This window comes from Mycteria americana, chromosome 16 (assembly GCF_035582795.1).
Source record: "Mycteria americana isolate JAX WOST 10 ecotype Jacksonville Zoo and Gardens chromosome 16, USCA_MyAme_1.0, whole genome shotgun sequence".
NCBI classification, from domain to species: Eukaryota; Metazoa; Chordata; class Aves; order Ciconiiformes; family Ciconiidae; genus Mycteria; species Mycteria americana.
Genome location: NC_134380.1, coordinates 11524871 through 11550766, shown reverse-complemented (window position 1 = coordinate 11550766; position 25896 = coordinate 11524871). Strand labels below are relative to the sequence as shown.

Sequence of the window (25896 nt, the reverse complement as noted above, 5' to 3'; positions counted from 1 at the left end):
AATTCGCTAAAGGTGGACTAGCAAAAAATTACTTCTAAAGCCCTGAATGTTAGCTAAGGCAAAACTATGCCAATTGTGGTTTCAAACATATTTAAATTGCACACAAAGGTAAAGCTATAACTGTGATTAATATTTAACTCAGACTTAGCTGATTTATCTTAAAATCTTGTAGGTAAAACTACAAAAGGGAGTAAACAGCAAGCTAAAAAGATGCAGTAGTGAAACTTGATTAGAAAGCCTTATATAAAAAAAATGTGCATTTTTTGTGGAGCTCTAACTAGTTTACACAGTTTTTGGTGCTTTAAAGTAACACAAAGAACACATATGAAGAAAAAACCTGGATAGAGTCAAAACTTAAGAAAAAAGTTTTACCAAAAAAAAAAAGGTAGCATTTGCTTACTCCTTAAGGACTCTGGCAGAAATCCTCTACTCAACGTCTTCTGAATAGAGAACTCAAACCACAAGTGTGTAAATCCCATTATTGGGATTTCAGGTTCGGAGATACCCTGAAACCATTCGTAAAGGCTCAATACCCTCAGTATTATTTTCCATCAGTTAGCAGACTCTTTCTGATTATCTACATGCCTGGGAGAAAGTGTGTTGAATTTGAATCCATACCACCTCAGAAAGGAAATAAAATGAGGGCTCCATCGTTAGAAGTAGTTGCACAACAAATGCAAGACTGCTTGCTGTCACTCCCAAATACAAACCTACACTACTTTATATAAATTACAGTTTAAAGGAAACCTTAAAAATTGCCTACCGTTATTGAAGTGTGGAATTCAGTAAAAACTTTTGGGAAGTATTGGTGCGCACAGAATAATGGAACACAAAGCTGGTAAATACTGAAATACATTTAAGACTCCGCAACATATTGAACTTGGAAAAAAGAGTGAGTATGAAATAAGTGTCATGTAAATTCCATAAGCAAGGAAAGAGAATGCACCTTTTGTATTTAAACTAGATTTATAATTAACCATTTTAAAAATTATGAATCGACTGATTTAAAAACTTAAAATAACTGAGTGTTGCAGGAAAGTTAAAACATTCACTTTTTCCTGCCTCACATTCTCTACCGAGAATAATGGCATCTATATAGACCAGCAATCCTGCCACCTGCAACTGATGCTGGCCATAAATACTCAACATTTATTTTCCCTGGTAACAGAGGGTCACCTGAACTGATGATCATTTTTTAAAAAGTCAACTGAGGAATACAAAGCAAGCAAGAGTCACAGGGAAAATAAGATGTTTGCTTCCAATTTCTACACCAATCTAACTACTTGAACATCACTAACAGCTGGGCAGCTGCACCATTCTTACACCTATCTATGTACTAGAGACCAAAGTTAGGCATTTAATGTAACATTTGGTTCTTGCCACTTTGAACAGGAAGAGTTTTAAATGGCATATCTATCGCTGAAGAAAGAACAAGAAAAAAAATAATCCGTTGCGGCAAGTCAGCAAAGTAAGTAACAACTGCAGTAGTTCACCAGAACTATTAACCTTGAAAGCTTTGATTTACACTTGACAAAAACGTAACTAAGCAATCTTAAACCAGCAGACACAGGAACAATTATACTGTTAAATTCCAACTGTGGCTTTCTTAGCAGCTGATGCCTCACGATTGAACCCAGGATTACAGTACCCAGAAAATTAAAAAAAGAAAACCCCAAGCCCCAAGAAGCTCAATTACAAGGGCAGTTCTCATCTGAAAAGAAATACAGCAGATTATGACCACAGCCTTAAAATCTGTCCAACAATTTGAGAAACACCTTTAAAATTTTTTTTTCCCCCTTCTCTACTGTCACCTCCTCACTTTATGGCAATTGGCATGGTGCCAGGAGATCTCTCCCTTGCTGAAGCAAGGCTGCATTTGCCCAAGTTGGACACTGTTGCACAGAGAGAAGCCGTAACAGCAAACGTCTCCATAGAACTTTTTCTATTAATTTAATGGGACAGAGAGCACAGAACTAATATGCTCTAAATTAAAAATAGTGCCATGATAAGCAAATTTTTTTTTCTTTTTTTAAACAGACAGGAAGCTGCAAATGCCAGTGGCAATGTGGCTCTGCACAAGGGTAATAAAGCAGTCTGCATTCGTGAAGCATGTTTTGGATAGGGAGGAAGGTTTCAGACAGACAGCGATACAAAACTGTTGTACTGCTGGATGTTTCTCTTGAGAATATCCGAGCACGGACCCAGGACACGTTCAAATCGGGGTCGATCAAGCTTTACACATTTCAACAGGCCACGAGCAACAACTGTGGCAGCACGGGGACGGTTCATCAACAGAGCTATTTCACCTAGGGCAAGAAGAAAGTGTGAACAGTGTTAAAAATCAACGTGCAAAAGAGCCAAATAAATTACCCTGTTGTATTTCAAACTGCTGCAGGAACTGAACAGAAGGTAATTAAGGTTTTAACACCGATCCGAACAAGTATCTATGTAGTTACATTAGAAGCAACTGTGAAGGCAGTTGAAAAAAACTACTTGATTATTTTTTTTATTAAAAAGCCTGTCCGCATTCAAGTCTCTCTGAAGAAGGCCTAAAGAATTTTAAACATTGGTTCTATTTGAGAAAAGGTCATGTTCCAATTAACTACGTAATTTTCCTAGTCAACAAGTGGTTATTTTTCTAATATGTAAGGTATGCTACTGTTCAATTCTGATATTTCTAGGAAACTCAGAACAACAAGACCATGGTATTGAAGTAAAAGACGTTAATGCACAAAGCAGAAGCCTTTGACCCACAGCCAGCCAGAATCAAGAATCTGACTCTGCCATGGGGCTGTAGAAGATGAGTATCTTGAAGTCCTATTGGATTCCCATTTCATAACCTATGCAGTAAGATGCCAAAAGCTTTATTTCAAATACCTGTTACAACTACTAAGCAACATATTTGGAAACGAAGTTTGCAATAAGCCCCTGTTTCCATTGGCGATAACAGCTACCCCTAACATTCCTAGCAACAAGCGTGAAAGAAGCCACAGCATCAACTTTTGGGTTTGTTTTTAAGCAGTTGGGCTGGTTATCTCCACGTTCAGGACTGAGGAAAGAACTCAGTGCTCCTCAGAGAATAAATTTGCCTGCGTTATCAGAAGGGATGCAAAAGAAATGAGAAAAAAAAAACCTTTTCCTCTGTGCCCAATTAAAAAACTCTTGAACTCACTAGCCTCCAAAACACAGGCTTGTAAAAGAATAAGTAGGTTCTAAGGGAGAGTTAACCCCTGGGGGACAGGTCTGCAGCACCTGAACACAATGGTAGAGATAACATTTAGTTTAAGAGTGGGAAACTCAAGAGTACACATCAAGGGAAATATTAGAAGAGACTGAAACGACACACATAGAACAAAAATCTAGTACTAGACACTGAGTTAAGCAGACCTTTGGTCAGATCCAGTACTATTAGTGCACTCTTGAGTACGTCCCAGTTCAGGCCTTGCAACACAGTATTTGTTGATTACATCATCTACAAAGCTGGAAAACTGAACAGACAACCAGAAGGCTTTAGCAAGAAGACTGCTTAGAGTAACAAGGAGAGAGGACCTACCTTAAACATGAGAAAAAATTCGGGGGTTTGGTGGTTGGTTTTTTTTTTTTTGAGAGAGAGAGGGAAGTATTTAAACATTAAATAGTAGGTTCTGAACAGGTAGGTTGCTTTGTTTCAGAACTGCAAGCCACTTTTCTTCTGAACCCAAAATAAGGCCACCAGGAATATCTTGTTATATACTGTTACATTATACTCCAAGAATGCTCTGTGAGCATACATATCCAGTCCTTATCTGTGATCCAAAATAAATCAACATGCACTAGACAAGTGATTAGTTCCATGTGAAGATTATTTTGAAGTTTTCACAAGTAAGTATAATAGGATCTTGGCCTTTTTCTTTGCCAGCACACGTAAGCTTTTTCAAGCCAAAGCAACTTACATACCACGTAACTTTTAGCTGAGTAAGAATACCTTCAACAGAAGGAGAAAGACCCTGATCTGCACTTGGGAGACTACGTCCAGAGTACCGCATAGTTTCAGGGTCCCCAGTACAAGATGCTGACAAAGCAGAGCAAGTCCAGCAGTGCCACCCAGATGGTTAGGGGACTGCAGCACAGGGTGTACAAAGAGATGCTGAAAGAGCTGGGTTAATCTGACCTGGAGAAAAGGAGGCTAAGGAGGGAATCTTATTGCTGTCTTCAGCTACATAATGAGCAGTTATAAAGACAAAACTACTAGACTTCTCTCTGCCTTTCACTGTGCAGAGAGCAAGCAACAAGTTGCAGAACAGGAAACTCTTGTCAGGCGTAAAGAAAAAAGTTCTTTACAACAAGGCTGGTTAAGCAGTGAAAGAAATTGCCCAGAGAGGTTGTGGGATCTCCACCCCTGGAGACACAAAAGGTTCTACTGGACACAGCCCTGAGCAACATGATGCAATTTCAAAGTTAGCTCTGCTCAGAGTAGAGAGGTCTGACCAAATCACCACCAAGCCCCTTCTAAATTAAAGTACTCCAGAACAATCACATTTCTGTGACATGCGTGCACACCTGAATGCCAAGTGACTCTAATACTCCCCTGACATCGAGTGAAACCACAAGAGTTCGACAAAACAGTAATTAAGCAAATCCATCCCATCACTATCATCCACAGCAGTCAACAACACAGCACAGGTAAAATGGTGACAGTGGTGTATGTAATCATAGTTGTCACTACAGAACTCACCAAAATAATCAGAAGGTGCCAGTCTGCCCACTTCAACAAATTCTTCATTTTCTGATCGACGCTGTAACACTGCAGCTGTGCCCTTTAATAAATCACAGCAATTAAACAATTGGAATTTCCAGCATCACTTGAAACACTGAATTCCACAAGGAATCAGCTGCTTTGCAGAAACAATTGTTACGATGTCTCAGTCTCTAAAAAACACTTCACAGTCCTTGCATCGTTCACTAGACTGCTCTATAAAAACAGCTGGTCCTCCCTCCTCTCTAAGCATAAAATGTCTTGGGTATTTACATACCCACAGCACTGATTTCTTCCTGGTTTTCCTCATAACACCAAGAATATTACAGTATGACCAGCAACAAAAAAAAAACCCAAGACACAGAAGACAATGATACCACTAGCAAGACATTACTTAGCTATTGCTATCTAGAACAGGTCTCTACTCTTCTGAAAAAGGTAAACTGGTTTCAGCCAGAATGTCGTTACTTTTTTCCTGGAAGTACTATTTGTACTATAGCAAGATTGAAGCAAGATTAAATAGCAAGATTAAATATAAGCTTCTGCACATCCAGCAATATTATATTTCTTTAGCAATTCTCTACAAGTACATTCTTACATTTTGTTTTTCTCCAAGTGTCTATTTAGGGGCAGAATAAGCCATGTTAGAATAAAAAAAAAAAAGTAAAGTTCTGAGCTTGAGCTTTTAATTTTGACCTTACTTACCTCCAGGATAATGAAGAACTCATCTCCTGGCTCTCCCTGGACCACAATCTTTTGCCCATCCTCAAACTGTACCGGTTCCAATGCATCAGCTACCGTAAGACGCTCCCACTTGTCCAGAGACTCTACAGAGTTAACAGTTCATTAATAGATTATCTTTTCAAGGCACAAATTATACTTTTCGCTCTATCTTTATACAGAGGTCAACCTATTTCTGGCTACATTTGTGCATCAGATATCAAGACCTGAATTAGAATTATTTTGGAATGATGCAGAAAAGCAGTACAGGCTTTGCAGTCAGTTTTAACAGACTACCACAATAGCCTGTAATCATAATAATGCTGGGTAGCAGCTTTATTACAATATGGCAATTTATTCCACTTCAGAACAAAAATCTTCTCACTTACCCAATATAGATACTTTACTAAGGAATTCTTCATACATCTTTCTCTTTCTCAAAGTACTCCCCTACAAAAAAAAAAAAAAAGGCAAATCAAAACCAAAGAAACCCAAGCATACAAAGTAAGTTTTCTTTCTACTTCATGTTTCACATGAGGCTTCAAATAAAACTTAAGACAAAAATATATTTAACCAGACATACCGCATCCTCTCACAGACCCCAAACCCACAAGATTCAGTGTTTTCAAATTTCATTTTTTCAGTAATATTTCAGAGTTCAGCAACCTTCATAAAGTACTTAGCATTTATTGCAGCCTTAATGTTTCTTAAATGCATTCTTAGTGTATAATCTTACCAAAATTCACAAATATGCTCAAATTAGTTACAACTGCTGTTCACACGCATTACTTACAAATAGCAAGCTAAATAGAGAGCAGAATCAAAACACCTGACAAGCTAACCAGTAGGTATTACATTTTTAGCCCAGTTTAATATCGCACTGGTATTGTTTTGTTCACTAATGCAAGATTCCCCATGGCTCCATGCCTGGTAAACGTATGCAGAGTGATCAGCTTTCTGATTACAAAAGAGATAGCAGGATTTTGAAAAAAATAACTCCAGCAAAGGAGATGGAAGGTACAGAGAGAAGGTCAAATGACCAGTGTAAACCGACTGAACAGTAAAACCAAAAGCATAATTCCAGGTTACGCACACAGCTACTTGAGTCAATGGCATAAGCCACACATCAGCTAGAAAAATACTTGCCATCAGGATCCTTCTATAACTATCTCTATCAATGCCCCACAACTTCACATTTGTCTTCGCTTTGACAGTTGCGGCACGGGGAGTTCCATATATAAGGGCAAGTTCTCCAAAGCTTCCACCCTCACCAACGCTGGTTGCCCACTCGCTGTTCACATAAACCTGAAAGGCAGTACATGGTGATAAGCCAAGCCCACGGTGTCTCGTGAGCTGGTCAGAGACAACGTGAAGCTCCTGCCACCCCGTATTTCCTTTACAGGAAAGGGAAATTCTCACATCTGTACAATCAGAGTTGACTATTTCAGGGTTTCATCAACACTTCACAGCCAACCCCAATCCCAGCCACAATTTTTACTTTCATCAACAAAGGGACTCTCCTCTATATCACATGCACAGACTACACACGTAGACTCCCGAGACCCTCTGAAAGGAAACAAAATCTCAACAAAGTCTCTGTCAGAGAAAGCTATGGATTAGTTGGACTGGAAAAATAAAAAGCCTGGTCATTCTTAACGCCTGTCCCACACCTCAACTAAACTCCACCCTGCACTTGTAAAACATAGTATTGTGTTGGTGTCTGAATCCTTCATTTTGAAACTCAACACAACTCATGGTCTGTGCAGCCGGACTGAGCCATTAAGGAGCAAGGAGGCTCCAAAGCAAAATAAGCTTCTACAAGTAAGAACTTATTATGAGAAAGGCTGCTAAAGGAAGGACCTGTAGAAGAGACCTACAAATATCAGGCTATTCCTCTGCTAGGGATGAACATATCATTAATAAACTACCAATAATGCTTACATCCATTTCTCCTTGATCAACAACATAGAAGTTATCACCTTCATCACCTAAAGAAGAAAAAAAAAAAAAAGATTTGAATACACACTAAAAAAAAAAGTGAAGTTATGCAAGCATTCATGTTTCACAGAACTGGCATCTCTGCCAACTTCAGTGTTTAGAATCTAATAAGGTTGGCAGAGACAAATTTTGCAGAACTTACAGGGTGAAATTTCACATTTTGCTGATTTCACACTCCTCTCAGTCCTGTGAAAGAGGACATCTACTGGTATGTGGGAGATCAGCAGCATTTCCAGGATTACTGGAAAGGCGTACCAGATCCATAAACTGACATAACATGTCCTACAGAGCCATCAAATGACAATCTTTCCAATAGATAACACATGCAACAAAACCACATCTTCCTGCAGTTGCTCCACTTCTCATTTTGGTACGAACTGTGCTTCAGGTAACATAACAAGAAAGGGTCACTGCATCCAGACAATGTTTTTATTTTCAAAAAAACCCCCAAAACTAACAAGAGCACTAGGCCAGAGTCTGCTCACCATCTCCAACTTATTCATCAATGTAAACATGTTCACTTGCCTTGCTGTATGACAGTCTCTCCTGCAATGTAAGTGACGGGGAACATTGCATCAAAGATGTCACTGAAGAAAAGGATACCAAAATTAGACGAATGCCTGGACAACTGCCACACATGCATGCATTCATACACCTGTACCTCCAACCCGGCAATACTTTTCCTATAGCCTCTGTATGGTTACACTGACTGTTGTAAAGAGGCCGTGGAGCTTTGTGCATTATGACACATTTAGCTCTTCTGTACTCTGCACTTTGAGAAACTTTCTTTAAGACTACAAAGATTTATTCCTACCTTCTTTCATTATCATCAAGGTGGGCAAACAGCACGTTCTTCTCAATAGCTTTTGCCAAAGCAGCCATAGTCTTATAATCTTTCGGAATAACCTAGGATATAACCAGAAAAAGTAACCGATTAATTTTTTGAAGAAAAATGTCTTCATGCCCCTGGGTAAATAAATTATTCAATTGCTACAAAACACTGGCTGAGTTTTTCCAGTTTCTTTCAAGCACTATAGATCTAAAACCAAATATAGCCAATGTTTACAGCCCGTTTACACAGAAGGTAAATGAAATCTTTTATTATTTTATGCAACTGTAAAAGCATCATTCCATGCTAAGTTTGTAAGTTTTTTTGCAAGAGTACAAGTGTCTGTTCCACCTGTGTTTTCCTATGAATAGCAGCAAGTCTGCTCTGCCATTAGGCTAAACGTAATGTTGTTGCAGCTGTCGAATAACTGGAAGCACTTTGTTTGTATATATAATATATAAATATATGTACATATAAATATATATTACTTCAAAAGGAACAGGTCTATGTTATGCATAAATGGTTTAATTGCATGACAGTTTATTCTAACCTCCAATTAAACACCTGTACACACAAGTCTGCTTTTTTACAGTTATCACAAGACTTAACAGGCTACACGAGCCGTGTTAAATACCCTGGATAGAAGGTGGTCTTAGATAAACTCTTGGATTGTAGATGCAATTTTTAGCAACGTTTAAAAGTTAGAGCACCTTTCTAACATAAGATGCAGCATCCTCTTCTGTATAGACTTCTGCACTGATGGCCCCACGCCTTCTTCGACCCTTAACCACAGGGTTCATAGGAGGAGGAGGAGAGATTTCATCCTCCCGTGAGTCTGAGCGTGAACCAGACTTCTGTTGATTCAACAACTGTTTTGTTTCCTCCTAAACAGGAAGGAAGACATGTTTGTGTCACATAATCCAGTAAAGCAAAAAAGCCACTACATGTTACATTCCAATTTAGTCTGCCAATGCAAGGGAGCTTCCTGTGTACTATTACTCCCACATTAAGGCAAACAGGAGACTAGAGCAACCAAGATCAAAGGCCTTTCAAAATAGATGGTAGATATGCCTTTCATTCATAACATTCATATCACAATGGTGTTTATTTTAATAAGTTACACTAATAGTTTAATTTATTAAGAAGTATAAACAAGTTGATTCTACTTTCCGCTAGTGTATTCAACAGGCGATGAAGAAATTCTGCAAATGCTAAAGACATTTTCCCAACTGTAAACCCAGCAGTTCTTTCCCTCAGCTGTGAGGTGTTAAGCCTTTTTTGATTTGAAAGACAGAAGAGCAATTCCTCAGAAATCCATGTTACATGAGAAGCTTTTGAAATGAGGTCAAGTCATGGACCAACTTGATACTCAATAACCAACAGTTATTTTAGGAGAAAGAAATATGAACACTGCTTACAAAAGAGCTGGAGGAAGGATGCTAGAGGCCAAACAGTAGGTTTTTTCCACAAACTTTGTACAACATTACACATTTTCCTTATTTCCCTCAGTTACCTGTTGTGCTGTGTTGTAGTGATATTGTAGAAGACTAGAGTACTTACAATAAAATGAAGTCTAACTAATTTGACACATGGAAATTTGATTCTTGTATGTTCCAGAAGATTCGCCTTAATCAACTAAAATCAGATTTAAAAACAGAACAAAAAAGCCAACCTTGGAGCCAAAGCATTTGCATCATAACAGCTCACATGACTTTCTCCCAGTGTTAAGGAAACAGGGTTTTGTGACATGCCTTAAAAGAACAAGGAGTCATCTGTTCTCCGAGAGCTCCCGGCACTTTTAAAAGCTGGGTTTGTCCCAGTGTCCTTGATCAAGCCATCCCCTGCCCAGCTGGGCAGCTTGCTGCTTGGCTGCCACGCTCCACTCCGGAGGTGCACAGAGGCTATGTATAACAACAGCACTTTGAGGAAAGAGACATCAGATAACCATTACAGTGAGTTTACATTTTACACCTCTCAGATAGCCAACGAGCAAGCACTGATCCGCCAAATTATATTTCACTTCCTGCCTTCTGCCCATTGATAAAATAGTGCTACATTTCAAAACGATGGGGGCAAAACATATTTAAAACCTTGTTTCTATCTTCTGATTTTAGAGAAACAGGTCTCAACTGAGATGTTAAAAATAGCTTGAGCAGTAGTAAGTGTTCGGTTTAAACTGCCTCTCTACAAAGTGGGCAACACCACCAACCGCAGAAACATACTGTTCATTCATATACAGAAGACTTAACCCATTAAAAAAAACTTGACACTTTTTAAATAAGTGAACGCCAGCTGCTGTATTTTTTCCAGTATCACATAAAATATTGAGATCCTGTAACTTTCAGAGGTAGAAGCACTTCAGCAGCATTTAGCAAGGGAGCTGTGTATCAAAACACTGCTCAAAAAGAGACTCACCAAGGTAATGGCCCACTCAAGGAACAAGGAAACTACACTAATAGGAACACTACAACTGGTAACTTCTGCCTGATCCGAGATTTAACATTACTATATTAAAAAGAAGTATGATAAGGTAGGGCATGGACACAGAAACCAGTCACAGGTGGGTAAGATAAGACATTAACTTAAAATACACCGGCTATTCTAAACAGCCTATATACACACTCATCACGAGGAAGATTACCCCCAAATGAGACAAATCTCAATATATTCACATTATACATCGCAAGACAACACTGTGCCATGGAGTAAGCGACATGCTAAAATCTCGCTGTTTTCATAGCAGTAGCTTTTCATGTATTCATCTTTTTAAAATACATTTTATATCATTTCTGATACTAAACCACATATATTACACCACCAGATCAGAGAAAAATTACACCAGGCCCTGAAGAAAGAGTGGCAGTTGTTATTCTCAGTTACTTTAGAATCTAGCCAGTATTTACGAGTGAGAAAATGTATTTGTTCAGGTTTAGAAGCTCTTCAGATTAAACACATAATGGACAAAGGCATTCATTTTGCTTGCTACTGATCAGTATAGCCAATACCTGGATTTTAAAAAGGTTTAGTAATAAACCTTTAGCCTATTAGTAATAAAGTTAGCCTATTTATTACATCCAAGTGTTGATCCTGGTCTTCCAGCTGATGGAGCAGTTCAAGGAGTTTTTGGTCTCAGTGACCACTAATTGTAAATATTATTTTTCCTGACAAGTAAGAAATAGTTATTAATTCAATTTAAATTATTACAAGTAAGAAACACTAAAGAGAAGAGACTTCACATACTCATATTTTAAGACTATCAGCTACTGAAGACAACCTTCACAATTTCAGAATTATGTTTTACACTGTGTAGTCCAGCATCTGGTAATTGTCATCACACCAGAAACAGTCTCAACTACTTCTGGTTAATTTGTATTTAATGTATATCAGCTCTCCATGTATTTAAAAAAAAGCACTCAGAAGCTAAAAAAGCAGTGGCAAAAGCTCTGCCATAAATTCACAACTGCAGAGTACATCCTTCCTAACTACCATGTTTTGCAAAAGAAACACTTAGGAAATAGGAAAGTATCCAGGTATTTTGAAGGCAGGGCAGGTGGTGGGGAACAGGTACAGTGACTAGATGCCAATCACACTTCATAATTCCAGCTTTCTATAAAGCCTAATATGCACATAACTGCATTACACACAATATTTCAAACATGCACTTACTCCAGTGGACAGCCATGTCCAATATCCAGGATTCATCTGGCAGGCTGTAATAATGATCTCTACATTAAATTTCCATAGCTCAAACGACATTACGCAGCCAAGCACAGCACTGGATAGCTATTAGCTTTTAGTATGCATTGGTGTTACCAGACATGTTTGCACAGCAAAGAGAACAGAGGCCTTAGTACACCACAAACAGATAAAATAAAAACATTTATAAAATCAATGTGTAGTAATTAGATTCGTGTAACAGCTTTCATAACTCAGAAGAGGACATCTGAATTCCTATAGTAGTCACAACAATCTCAGAGGCAGTAATTTTAATGTTTCTGAACATGAATTCAAAAGCGTGTTTAAATGTCTTCAATGTATTTTAATAACATGACAGTGAATCAGCTCTCTGTGTCCACGCTGTGGAAGAGATGACTTGTCAGGATAACTGGAGAGAAAATAGTAACCTCGCTTCAGTTTTAAATAGTGTTCCTTCAAAATTCAGTCTTAAAAAAAAATACTGTATCTCAACCACAATTTCATCCAGTCTAACAGATGAACAGATTTATAAAGTATATTGAAAAGTTGCTCTGCTTTATTAAAGTTGTAACAGACATTACTTCTAGAAGGTGAAGCAGATTCCGTTTCACTCATTTTTGCTCTACCAGAGCAAAGTACCAGGTTAGAGCTGGTTAATAATAGTACTTAGCACTTGTGCTTTCCAGACATGGATGTCAGAGGAGTTTGCCAAGGTAGCACAGCATGTTCACTGTTCTGTTACTTGATAGCCATTAAGGTACCAGGTATTAACGTTACCTGGTTAAACTAAGACCAATCCATTAGACTGAATGGTGCAATTACTTAGAGAAAGCTGTGGCAATTTTTAAATTCAAGAAGGCAAGAAGAAAAATGCTACAGTTTCACTTTTAGCTATAGCTGCGCTAGTGGGCATGTATAACCCACACCAACACAACTCAAAGACCCTGACCAAAATTGTAAGAGTAATTTAAGGGCAAAAAACATCACCTAAGCAGTTTATTTTCAGCCTCCTTATAGGCTGACAGAGTACAAGGACAGCCTATTTGCACCAGAATAAAATCATCAAGTTAATCACATGTATTATGGAGTTGAATAAGTTCAGAGCTAGATGACTTGTCTTGCTAAAAACAAATTAAGTTTTCTTTAATCTTAAATAGTGCATGTTGACCATACAGTCCACTACACAAAAGCACCCAAATATTCCTATTTTATATCCCTACATATGGATTGGGTTACAATTTGTTCTGAGTGCAGTAACGCAGTTTACTTTGTGAAGTTTTGTATATCGCCACTTGTGGTGATATTTTAAAAATTAGCAATCTATCAGTACTTAGAAAATCGAGAATCCAAGGTGGGGAAGGAGGCACGGTAACAGGGAGGGACAATGGATTTTTAAGAACCTGATTACTACGTGGTTTGCTGCTGGTATTCTCTCTGAAAGAGAATGTGCTCAAGATGCAACCACACACACAAAAAAAGTCAGACCTACTATAGAGTTCTTGTTCATTTAATAAGCAAAATGTTCCTCAAATACATTGTGAGTACAGGAGGTTAGTTTGCAGCATTTGGTCATTTTCTAGTATCTACCTTAAACACTTCAATTAAACAATAATTTCTGTTATACACGCTTATGATCTCTACTGTTAATTTCTTTCTTCTTTACATCAGCAATTAGTAACTAGCTAGAATAAAAAAAGAAGATATACCTCCCATATGCAACAAGTACTGAAAGCAGCACCTGCAAATGACTGCTGTACAAGGTCACAGCTACATTATTTACTAACGATGTATTCTGAATAGAGTCGTCATATCTAACCTTTCCTCCGCATTAGCCTTTAAAACCTCCATTTTCATAGCAGCTTCTTTTCCTGTCTCCTTAGATATCAATACACAAAATGAACAGTTCAAAAGAATATGAAATCACTCTTTCAATTATGACCACTGAGATGACAAAATGCTTTCCATTCCCAAGATCCCAGAATGCTTCCAACAACAACAACAAAAACACCGGAGACCTTAAGGACAAACGCAAGAGGAACAACAAAGCAAAACACCAACACCGAGCTCCCAAGAGAAGGCAGAAACAGGCTTGCTCTCCTAGAGATCTGGAATGCAAATACTTCTGTTTAACTTCAGCTGGGCCTGGATAACTACCACTGGCCTACTACTACTGCGCTGTACCCAAATTATTCTAAACCTTTTGCCTCAATATAAGAAACCTAATACCTATCGCCAGTGTCTAACCAAGGTCAAATGCCACAGTTATCATCTAACTACAGACATGATCGTGTATGCTATCTATTAGCTTCTACGAGTAAGCATTAGATGGGGATTACATCTGCATCCCAGCTGGGCAAGTCTCCTTGTCAGCTTATGTTCTGCCCTACGTGCTTTGTTACGACAGAGGTGGTTTTACACCGTGATCAACTGGCATAAACTACTGGAAAATAGGATTTGTTTTCCAAAAGCATCAGTTCCAATTTCAAACGGCCAATAAGAACACTGGTCAAATCTGAAGCTCAGCCTCTAAATCACAAAGAGATGATGTAAATTTAGGTTGTTCCACTCTCCTTCCCTCCTGCTATGTATTTTTACCTTCTCCAATCTTTCAAAGTATTCTCTGAGGAATCCCATGGGTCTTTCAGGTCTCACTGTGCATAATTGTACAATGCAATCCTTCAGAAGTTGCTGGATGTTGTGTTTTTGGACGTAAAGTTCACATTCCCGAAGACTACGCTCCTCCTCACTGCTGCTGCTGCTGGAAGCTGCCATCGCTGAAGATAAGAGAAAGAGAAGGTTAAATAACTAGTGGAAACAAAGACGCTGCTGCCAATACAGTCAGGCACATTATGCTGCATTATCATCTTATTGGTATCACAGCATAAAACTACCTTTATCTGTAAGACTGGTAACTAAGCTAAACCGTGAAAGAAAAAGCTACGAACTTACTTAGCACCTGGAAAGAAATAAAAAGTCTGGGTGCTCTACAGCCACAGGCACAAAAGTAAAAGCATTTGATTGAGCTGGAAAAGCTTCAACAACTCAAGCTCTGCGAGCACTCAAAGTCAGGGAAGTTTCCACCTAAACTTTCTGCTGATTAAACCTAGTATTTCGTAGGACTGGAGGCTCACTTCATAAACAGAGCTGTATGGTCTGCACCGGGTCATGTGGATGACGACCAGGAGATAGGTGGGTGGGTGGAAGCTGGGAATCTGAGAGGCAAATATGAAAAGTATTAGGAAGTGAAACATGTTATGGTTGAAGCCAAAGCCAGTTTGCTAAATGCCAAGGCAGAGTCCACTAACGGAAATTATGGAATTAGAGGCATTTCTCCTAAAAAACTACTCTCCGGTTTAAACTGGTCCACACTTTATAACTATCTCCGCAGTAACACTGCACTCCCAAACTATTTCTTCAACTGTAAATAATCAAAAGTACATCTTTAAACACATCTGTTACAATGCCAGGTTTTCAAGAGACTTTAAAATGATAGTGTCAACAGTGACACTTTCAAAAATGTCCTTAAGCAGGTTTTTTCCTCCCTTTCAGGTTATAGTACCATTTTAAAATACATTTTTACATATATAGATACATAAACATTTCATGTCATTTTTTTCATAAAGCAATTAATACTGAGACAGCTAAAGAAACAGGAAAGAATTTCTCAGGGCATTTTTGATGAAATATAAAGAAAGTTACCTGGTACAGGGACAGTGGCAACAGCTTATGAATATGCAGTAAGATATGTTGATCCCAGGATCAGCTTTTGAAAGGGAAAAAATGAATTCAGACAAAATAATCTTGAGAAATGACAAGTCCCTGAAAAGCCAAGCGGTGCAGTCATATTATGCGTTTTATCCTACTGAGGCAGCAGACTGAGAAACAGGCCACACAGGCAATATAACACTGCGCCCCTTTGAATTATGCTACTGGAGATTACAGGAGGACTAGAGTTAATACGAAATTGCTAACACTTCAAACAGGTTTCATTCTTGTCACAGTTAATCCCTGCATAAGTATGCACAGACAGATGTATTATGTGTTGCATAAACACCAAGTATGGACTTCACATGGACTGAAAAAGTGCCTTAAAGTTCTCCAGTTACTTCTTTTGTTTTGACAACTCGCACAGTGAAGGTCAGTAGTAATTAACAGCCCCAGAGAAACTCAGTGGCTCCATGACAGCCTACAAATTACAATCTATGGAAAAAGAATCACACTGTTCATAGAGCAGACATGGGCTCACGAGAGCAGCAAGACCAAAGCAGAAAATACCAAAGAAATAAGGAAATCTCCAGCATTTTACAAAGTGTTTTTTCTGCCTATTGCAAACCCGAAGCTTTCCAGAGCCCCCTAACACACGGCTGCATTCGGACTGCCGCCGACCGCCTGGGCCTGGCCTGCCGGCCCCGGGGCTGCCCTGCCAAGCCAAGCCCGCCCCTCACCGCAGAGTCAGGGCTGCTCGCCGCTCCCCGGCCCAGCGGGGCGGGCGGGCGGGCAGCCCCGCGGCAGCACCAAGGCGAACGTAACGACACGGCGCTCCCGGGGCGGGGAGACAAACCCTCCAACCCTATGTCGGGCCGGGGGATTGTTTTAGCGTCTGAACGCCTCCGTGCCCAGCGCCTGCAGGCGACGCCCGGCACAGCCCCGGCGCGGCCCGACAAGCCCGCGGGGGCCCCACACAGCGCGGCCTCACTCCCCCCTCGGACACAGGGCCTCCAGCCAAGGCAGGAAAGGGGACCCTGCCCCCCCCCCACCCGCAGCAGGCCCGGGGGCTGCCGGCTCCGGCACTGGGCCGCTCCCCTCAGCGGGGCCGGCCCCCACCCCCAAGGCCGCAGGCCTCCCGCTCCGCGCCCTTCCCGCACGGCCTCGCTTCCCCGCCTCGCCCCGCAGCCCCCTCAGGGGCCGCTCCGCCGGGCCGGGCACCGGCGCTCACCTGGCGCGGGCGGCTCCGCCGGGCCCTCACCGCCCCCCGCCCGTCCCGGCCCGGCCGCGGCCTCGGCGACAGCAGCGGCGGCGGCAGCGGCTCCCACCGGAAACCGCCCGGCCCGGCCAATCACCGCCCGCCGTGACGTCAATGCGCCTCGCTCTCACCCAGAGCCGTCGCCGCGGTAACCTTAAAGGGGCAGCGCCGGGCGCCGCTGCTCAACGGGGCGATCGCAGCCCCGGGAAGGGAGGGCGCCTTTAAGGCGCGCGAGACTGGCGGGGAGAGAACGGCCGGGGCGCTGAGGGGAGCGGGCACCCGCGCCGGGCCGGGCCGCTCCCCGGGGCCGCTGGGTCACCGCGGGCCGGGCCCCGCGGCTCGGGCTGGGGAAGCGGCGGGGGCGGGTTCGCTCCCCGGGCGGAGGGAACCCGCCGGCTCCGGTAGCGGAGGCCGCCGCGGGGCGGCGGGAGAAAACCCGCGCTGCCTCTCCCCTGTGTAGGCCTTGCCCAGAGCGATTGGCAGCACTAGCCGCACCGCCACCCTGCTGAATGGCGTGTACGGTGACGGCTGCGCTGGCCTGGCGTGCGAGGCATTAATAAATAACGACCCGGCTGCGGATGGCGGGTGCTGGTGAACGTTGGCCTTGACACTGCCGGGCGAAGAGCTCAGAGACTGGGGGGGGGGGAATAAATTGTACTCAAGTTTGGCAGAGATTTCACTATATCCATTTAAAATCCGCGTGCTGAGTTGTTTCACGTGTCTTACAGCCGAGATGAGCCCTTTGAATCCCTTCACTTTGCGTACTTGAAGCCTGTAAGAAGTCGCCGAAGATCTCGGCTGCGCTGGCTGGGAGACGCAGCCCCCACGCAAGGACGTGGGAAAATGAACCCCGAATCCTGCGCCTGCCCATCTCCCTACAGCCGAGGAGATAACTCGTTTTCACAACTCAATGTTAAAACTGCTGCGAGAGCTTTTAAACCAAAATTCATCGGTGCTTAACTCATTTGGGAGAATCTTACAACATACGACCAAAATCATTCCAGTAACTAGAGTTTAATATGTATTTTGGGATTAGAAGTTATCAGTGCTTTTGCAATGACATGACAAGCCATCAGGAACTATCTGCCATGGTGTTTCTTGTTTACTAATTCTCATATTAAAGAAACGAAGGATAACAGCTTAGGTGTAGATGGTAGATCTGCATTTACGACAGGCCAGAGCTAGCCCCGGAGTTCACACTCCTTAAATGTTTGAGAGCTTCTGTCTGTTATGGGTTAATTAGAAGCCAAGGTCCAGGATTTGCTGACACTAAGCCAAAAGCTGGCGCTTTTAGAAAAAATATGAATTGTAAGGAATCATTAATATTTGTGAAATACTGTCAGAGTACAGCATTAGTAAATATCACATCTGCTTGCTCACCTGGTAACTATTTCTTTCTGTAACTGAAGACTATTAGAACTTTCTGAACACTGGAAAAAAGTTGTGTACATTGCCCTCTACACGCTTCTTTTTTTTGCTTTTTATCTTCCCTTTTTGCAAGCTGTCTGCTGTTGTCACATCTCACTCCTCCTTGTTTGGACACGTCCTGGTGCTGTTTTGGGATAGATCCCATCTGGAACAAAGATCAGACCTGTACGTAAAACCTGTTCTGCAACATTGTCTTTATTAAGAAAACAAGTATACTGTTGTACAGCGTGCTCCTGATGCAATCCTTTCCTGAGCTCTGGAGCCAGAGTGTTCAGACGGCGAGGCAGGAGTGTAATAAAGGGAACAGAGCCGGCGTTCAACAGGAGCCTTCCGATGCCAACCTGAGGTCCCTCTTCTTACCTGCGTACAGCTCCTTCACCGTGAGTCAGCACTGATTTATCTTTGACGGTTAAATCACGCTTCTTCTAAGCATACGTTCGTATGTATTCATGTGTTAATTCTTGCACTGTTAAAGACGTAAGAGAAATTAAAAACAAACAAAGCCCTATTCCATTTGGTCTGGTCTGAATTACAGTCAAACATTGGTCTTAACTGCCTAATTAAATAATAAACATTCCTGAGTAAATAACTTGCATTACCGTCAGCACTATTCCCACAACTTTCGTTTCAAACAATTTTATGCATTAGAGTTTCTCATGAAGCAATCTGTTGCCTGAGGCCGTGGCTGCTGAAAAGCAGAGGAGAGCTGCCCAGACTGCCAGCAGAATATACTAACGCAAGCACAAGAGACGGAGCGTGACACAGCCAACAAGTGACCATGAAGAGGGGTAAGGTGGGGACTACGCTGTCACAGAGCTGTACTAGCTGCTTTTAGTTACATTTAATAAGAACTCCATAGAACCGTTTTTCTAATTCAGTTTCATGTCCTATCCTGTAGCAGAGGCTGTCCTAAAGCACCATGTTATTCATTTTTTAGACAAATCTAGAAGTCAATCCTGGCTCAAACCCCAATGGCAAGGACCAAGGGTTAGCATGGTAGTGAATTCAGTGATGGTAACCATTGCATGTCCTTAGTGGTGGGACATCCAGTTCCCTAGACTGGTAAATACTGGCAGAGTCTGAGCATGGACGAGAAGAGATGACTCCCCAGGCAGGGGCTGTGAATCATCACGTGTCACAGCATGGACTTACAGAAAGCTGCCGATAGGACTTCCTGAATTTTAGCAGCCTGATTGCTCTCATTTTTAAACCAAGACACACTGCCTGAAGTATGATATTTCTGGGCAGATTCTGGAAGAAAATGTCCAAAGATATTTAGGTCCCTGCAAGTTAAGAGGACTTGGCAGCCTAACTACCTTGGAGAACCGAGACCAGTATGTCAATTCATTTTTGTTAAGTACTCTACTGTTAAGTCTCTGTATTTACCCACTTCTGTTTCAGCCTCATAAGGAGGAGTCAAAAGCACTATTTTCATGATTAAAAACAGCAGCCGTCTTCAAGATCATCGCAGTTCCTTCATCAGCTGAGTGATAATGCCACCTCATCATTCTTAAGCATTTGGCTCATCTCCGTTCTGCATTAAGTCATGTAGGATACATATTCCTGGTCTCATAAAAGACCAATAAATTTGTCTGTAAAAAGTATCTGAAATATCCCAAGTGGGAAGATAATTTGTTTGCTTTTTAACAAAGCTTCCCAGAAGTTCTTAAAAAGACTAAATTTATTACACTAATTTTTATGGTGCTATTTATCAACATGGTGATCAACAGTAATAGAAGCTAAGAATGGTCACTGGGAAGGAAAGAAGTCAAGGCTTTCTGTTCTGCTTACCACCATGCAATCACATAAACCCCACAGAGATACTGACTGACTCAGTATTACCCTGCAAGCATAAAGCATTGCAGCATTCACCAAGGAAGTAAATGAGAGCACACTGGCACAGCAAGGTAGCTGAGGGGAAGGAGATCCAGAACAAGGTAGCCAGGTCAGAAGGCTGTGCATGGAACAGCAAGGATGACATGGGGAGAGGGCACAAGGAGCAGTGTTAAAGGGGTGTGAAGAGCAGCTTGAAGCTGAAGTGGCTGAGGAGTCACTGGATCCACCTGAAAGGAAAATGGGAAAAAAAAAAAAATCATAGATCACTAGGCCAGAAGAAATACCTCCATGAGCAATCGCACTCTGCCAGGATTAACAGGGGGACAGTGACTGGGGAGCTCAGGGAACAGAAAGTTATATGAGCCAAGATGAGAAATAAGAGCATACAAGAAGTCTAACCCCTGCTGTGTGCATAGAACAAAAAAAGCGTCCTGATAGGTACTTTAGTGGCAGCAAAATTAACAGGGCCTGTGGGTATCTGCTATGCTGCACAGGAGTTATAACAGCAGGGTTTTCTACTGAAAATACCATCCCAACAGTATCATGTTCTGCCCATGAGGTCCATCACGGACAAGCCACTGGGATTGAAAGCAAATGAGTCAAGTGCTGGATTGAAACAGCCAATGTTTGTCCCACACACACGGTTTTACATAGTAAATCATGCAAATCTATCACCTTAACGTACAAGCAGGGTCCAAAGAGGCACAGCCCAACTTGCAACACTGTCGTGATCGGAGTGACTGCTGCATGTGCACCATCTTGGGGTGGGGGGAATGGGGAATGAAGAAGCTTTAGGGGTACAGAACCCCATTGTGACCTGTGTCGTGGGCTAAAAACCACTCTGGACCTTGGAAGATGGCACGTGGAAGCTGGCTTTGGTCTTGCTGCACGTCAACTGGGCAGACAGTTGTGTGAAATGGTCCCCAGTGCAGAATGAGTTTGCTTTGAGCAGCAGCTCTCAGATCATTTCCGTATGTTACTTCGAAGAAGAAAATGACTGGCAAGGCTCAAAACAGAGTAACCAAGAGCCAAGAAAAAAACGCCCTGAAGTGCCCAGATCTTAAGGATAGGCCAGTCGGGGAATCCATTTACATCTGCGAGATGTGCCTGCTGCAGCACAGCCCTTCACACACTCAGTGTGGTTCCCAGCTGGAAGACTTCCAACACCCAAGGGGCAACGATGGGAACATTTTACCTCCTGAGTAAATGCTAAACAGCTCAGCAGCACGAGGGAGGCAGTGCAGCCAGCCGCGGTGCCGTCCTTATCTGAGGTATGTCACATAGCTCTCCTGCATTTGCTTAAGGACGGGCTGAATAACACTTTGAAAAAGCCATGACACCCTGATTAAATTCTAACACAGATAATTGCCTGCCCTCTGACCATGCTTAACTTGAACTCAGTGTTCTCTCTCTCTCCTGACCTAAGGAGTTCCGTCTAGAACAGCAATTAACCTGCACCTCAGCAGTGGGGCAAGAAGTTTCTAGGCGCCCTCCTGAAAATATTTATTGGAAACTCCTTGCTTAGGTGTCTATGCACAAGTCTGAAGGACTTCAGGGACTCACTCGCTCCTCAACTCTGAGCGAGGACAGGGATTAGCATTACGGGAAACAGATGCAGGTCAGCGTGCTAAGCTGCCTCAGAAGAGCTGGGAGATAGAAAACAGCATCCGAAGCACTGCAAAAAAGACCCTGTGAGGCTCAATCCTGCAGAGAGAGGGAGGGAGATGGGAGAGCAGCAGGTCTTTGCCTCTTGCAATTTGGATGCGAACCGTCTTTGCTTTGCATCGTTACATTTATAAAACCCCTGGGCTGCTTCAGCAGTTCACGAACTGCCCAAGCATCTGCAAATGTGATTCTTGACTTTAAGATCTCTCTGACGCAAACCAAATTAAAGAGCAAAGAGATAGTGTGCAGCTACTCTTGACTTATTTTCCGGGAACACACGTGAAATACTACTAGTGTTTGTTTTGTAATAGAACGCAAATACCCCCATTGAAAAGAATCCTCAGTTCCCGTGCTTTTAACATAGAAGCAGTCTGGGGAGAGCTCCCTCTCCGAGCATCATCTGTGACACAGTTCTGTTGCAAGCTAAATGCACACATAAAAGCATTCAAAACATCCATTTGCTTATGTGCTTGTCTCTGAAAGCAGGTGGCAAAGTAAACACATCATGCAGTCGGTCAGATCCACTATTCTTGGTCTGGACTGACATCCCAACAATGTCTGGACCGACATCTAACAAACTGGCTACAGAATCAAACGATTTCTGATGCAAGTTTCTGCCTCCCTCCCCCCAAGATAATAGAACATTTTCCCAGATGGAAGGAACCCACTTTAAAAACAATGGGTCTTTGAAATGTCAGCTAAGGCTTGCTTGGCATGTGCTGTGTGCCACAGGAATACGTTATAGCCTTTTTCATTCTCCAACTGTAACCCTTAAAACTGAAGCAGCAAGATTATTAAGAGATGCAGGTCTAGTTTCCTGCTCTGCTACTGATTTCCAGCCTCTCCTGTGGAAATCTCTTAGCCTCACTCCATCTCCGCTTCCCTCAGTGGGATGAGGATAAAAGCACTTTCTGGGCTGAGGATGAAGCCAAGCTCATGAGATGTTTGCATGCTCCAGTAATGGGGATCAGTAATTGAATCACTTGAACAAGGTTTAAGCCCGTCACAAGAGAACCGATTCAGTGTGGTTTGCAAAAAAAGTCATGAAGCTGCATCCACGTGAACTTGGAGGCTCCAGCTAGCAATGGCTACGGTTACCTCATCTCTGTGTACACCACAGTCCCGTGAATTCTCTGAACAAGAACCAAGTTGTTTCTGCTATGAATGTATTTATTATACCAATGTTTCATGCCGTTTCTCCTCAAAGCCCCTCCTTGTCTCCTCTAGCATGAAAGAGGAGAAAGTCAGCCAGGTCATGAGACACACTTACATGCTAGGAGCTTGGGCAGTGAGCCTGTCTCTCCCAATGTTATCCCTCCACAGCCTTACTAAGCAGAGCTGCTCTTCTGGTCTGGTCACACCAGGCTGTGCAGGAACCTGATGTTCCCCGGTCTGTCAGGACCTCTGCGTGCTCCCAGTCTTCTCTCACATGTTACTTGTTTTGATCTCTCAGGTCAGAACATTCTTTGATCTTTAGATGATTACAGAGGAATTACAATTAGTGCTGTATCCAAGAGTTAAAGGGAAAGCAAAAGTTTCTCTCTTCCACCCCCCCCAGTTTTAACCCCTTTGCTCTCTGTGGTACAGGTCTCATGGTTCTCAGCTGAAGAGACTCCAGGACTTTAAAGAGTCCGGTGTGCACCCCAAAGAGACATGAAGATCAGCCACCCTCAGCCTGTACCACTCCTGTGAGCAGTGCGTCAAACCAATTCACAAAAGCCTCCAGTGAGATAATGCATTACCACGGTAAGTGTGATATCCTAATCCTCGTTAGGGAAATGGGATATTTGCCAGAGCAAGGACAAGATAAGGAGCATTAATCCACCTTACAAGGAGACGCAGCATTAGGTTGCAAGCTCTTCCCCGACCTTGGCAAGCACTTCTGGAAGGGCTGCTCACAAATGACAGCTCATTAAATGGCAGGATCTGGCTCAGGGTCAGCATTTAAAACTGAAAAGGAAAAACTACTAGAACTTTGGTGACATTCAGACTGGCTGTGGAGTCAGGGGTGACTGCTCTTGTCCTTCCATCACCCTGATTGATGTAAGTGCCGGCAGATGGCTCTCAATGCATCTTTCCTGATTTCTCTACCTAAACAGAGTGCAATGAAACTTCTTGTATGCGCATGGCACACGCACTTCCACTGTGTGCCCCTTCCCCTCCCCACGCCAGGTTAGTATCTGTCCAGTCAATTTAGCGAGACAAGCCAGTCTGCTGGTGACTGTCACAAATGTGTTCTGTCCATTGTTTTTTCTTTCTCACATTTTTATATTTGATACAGGAATCATGACATCAAAAAAAAAAAAAAAAAAGGCTTTGAACTGATGACTTCTCTGGTGGCTAGATCTTGTGATCAGGGTTCTTCCAAACTCAGACTGGCCTCTGACATATACAGTCCAGCTCTCTGCTTTCTTCTCACTTTTCCACTGTATAAGAGGAAAAAAAACTTGTCTGTCCTGACATAAACAAGAAGTAACTCATCCAAGCAAGAGGAGAATGCAAGGTGTAAGTTCCACATTCCTTCCTGTAGCATTCTATTAGCAGGACTACTCGACTCTCTCTGAAGTCAGTGTTTTTTCCTGCAACAGTACTGAGAGCTAGTGGAGGTGCAGGTAATCCATTGGATAATCCAAAGAGTAAGCAAAGACCGCTCTCTCCATTTAACAAGTACCATGTAGAAACATTGCTGCGTACTGATGCCGGACCAGAATGAACGCTGTGTGCAGCCGGACTCAGAATCACAGAATCGTATAGGTTGGAAAAGACCGTTAAGACCATCGAGTCCAACTCGGGGCACCAGATGGCAGCATTTATTGTCTGGAGATCCTAGAACAGCCCCTTTTAGTGCTTGGCAGTTTAGTGCTTGACAGTTCATGCTATTAAAGTCCCTAAAGGTTGGGCTGCAGCCCCTTCTTCCTCCTCCGCCTCGATGATCGTGATACCACTTGATAAGGGTAATAGATAAGAGCAAAGCAAAGGTGTATGTGCCACCTCTCCCCACTCCTTTCCCATGCAAAAGATGGTTTCTTTGCTATGAAAAATGCTTGCTCTCCTTATCAGAAACTCACCTTTTGCCTGTTCCCTCCTGCCTCTTTTTCCCCTAGAAGGCTCTAGACCCTCAACAGGCTCCTGGTCATCATGAATACCAGTGAAGGATATTTAGCAGATTTAGCCCCTGCCAAGAGCTTTTTTTTTTTTTCTGTAGCAGATTTCATTCAAATACCAGACATATCAATAGGAGCAGGCTTTTATCTGAGATGGAAGAGCTTGGCTGGAATTTAAACACTGAGCTGGGGAAAAGCCTAAAAGCTATCAAAAGGTACCTAACCTTTCTCATGTCGAATAGCAGCATGCACGATGCCATGGCTGAGGGAGGCCCTTCTAGGCACAGTGGCTGGTTTCCCAGCTTCTTCACCTCCATTTCCTCTTTAAGGCTTGAATACATACACCCAGGGTGGAGAACACAAACCAACATCTGTCATACAAAGGTTTTTGCATTGAAAAATACTCACAATCAGATGGCCACACTCTGGACTGGTTTTAGAGTTAATGACTGAGTTGAGGTTGTTACTGTCAATGGTTACTGCACACAAAGTAGAGTTACTGCAATCACAGGATTGTCAGGAAAGGGAAGCCAACTCCTGGTATATTCTTCCCAGCAAATGCACGCATCAGAGCAAGAACTATCCCTCTGGTGTCTGGGGTGACTCTCTGCTGCCTCTGCCAGACCATTTTCCCCAGGTGTGACATATACCCAGATCCCAAGAAGGAATTCAGCCCCTAACTACTACCTCCTTCCCAAACTGTGTTCCTGAAAACCAGTTTAGCTATTTCTTTTAGAGAGACAACTCATTTCTTTACCAGGAAGACCCACAATTTCCACACACAGCACCTCAGCTTCTATTTCATGCCCACAGCCCAAGCGCCCCAATCTGCCAGAGCACAGATCCTGAGATCTCCAAGGGCTCTTGTGAGGCTGGGCTTCACCAGCTTCACGAGAGCCTCACGGAAGCTATTCCAGCCAGG

The 25896-nt window shown here is 42.5% G+C and overlaps 1 protein-coding gene across 2 annotated transcripts; it reads right to left on the bottom strand.

Annotated features, from left to right (window-relative positions):
- Positions 1 to 561: 561 nt before the first annotated feature.
- On the bottom strand, positions 562 to 17071 carry PRKAR1A (protein kinase cAMP-dependent type I regulatory subunit alpha). 2 transcript variants are annotated; one of them, XM_075518492.1, is made up of 12 exons: positions 16915 to 17071; positions 15678 to 15741; positions 14574 to 14752; positions 8993 to 9166; positions 8268 to 8359; positions 7979 to 8040; positions 7397 to 7443; positions 6602 to 6760; positions 5845 to 5905; positions 5441 to 5562; positions 4715 to 4796; positions 562 to 2306 (listed from the first exon to the last, which is right to left on the bottom strand). In XM_075518492.1, exons 3-12 carry the CDS (start codon positions 14748 to 14750, stop codon positions 2134 to 2136), a joined length of 1149 nt encoding a protein of 382 aa, XP_075374607.1. In that variant the 5' UTR covers positions 14751 to 14752; positions 15678 to 15741; positions 16915 to 17071; the 3' UTR covers positions 562 to 2133. The 2 variants fall into 2 exon arrangements, with proteins under 2 accessions (XP_075374607.1, XP_075374608.1); XM_075518493.1 differs by lacking the exon at positions 15678 to 15741 and having other exon boundaries at positions 16915 to 17025.
- Between the last annotated feature and the right edge of the window lie 8825 nt (positions 17072 to 25896).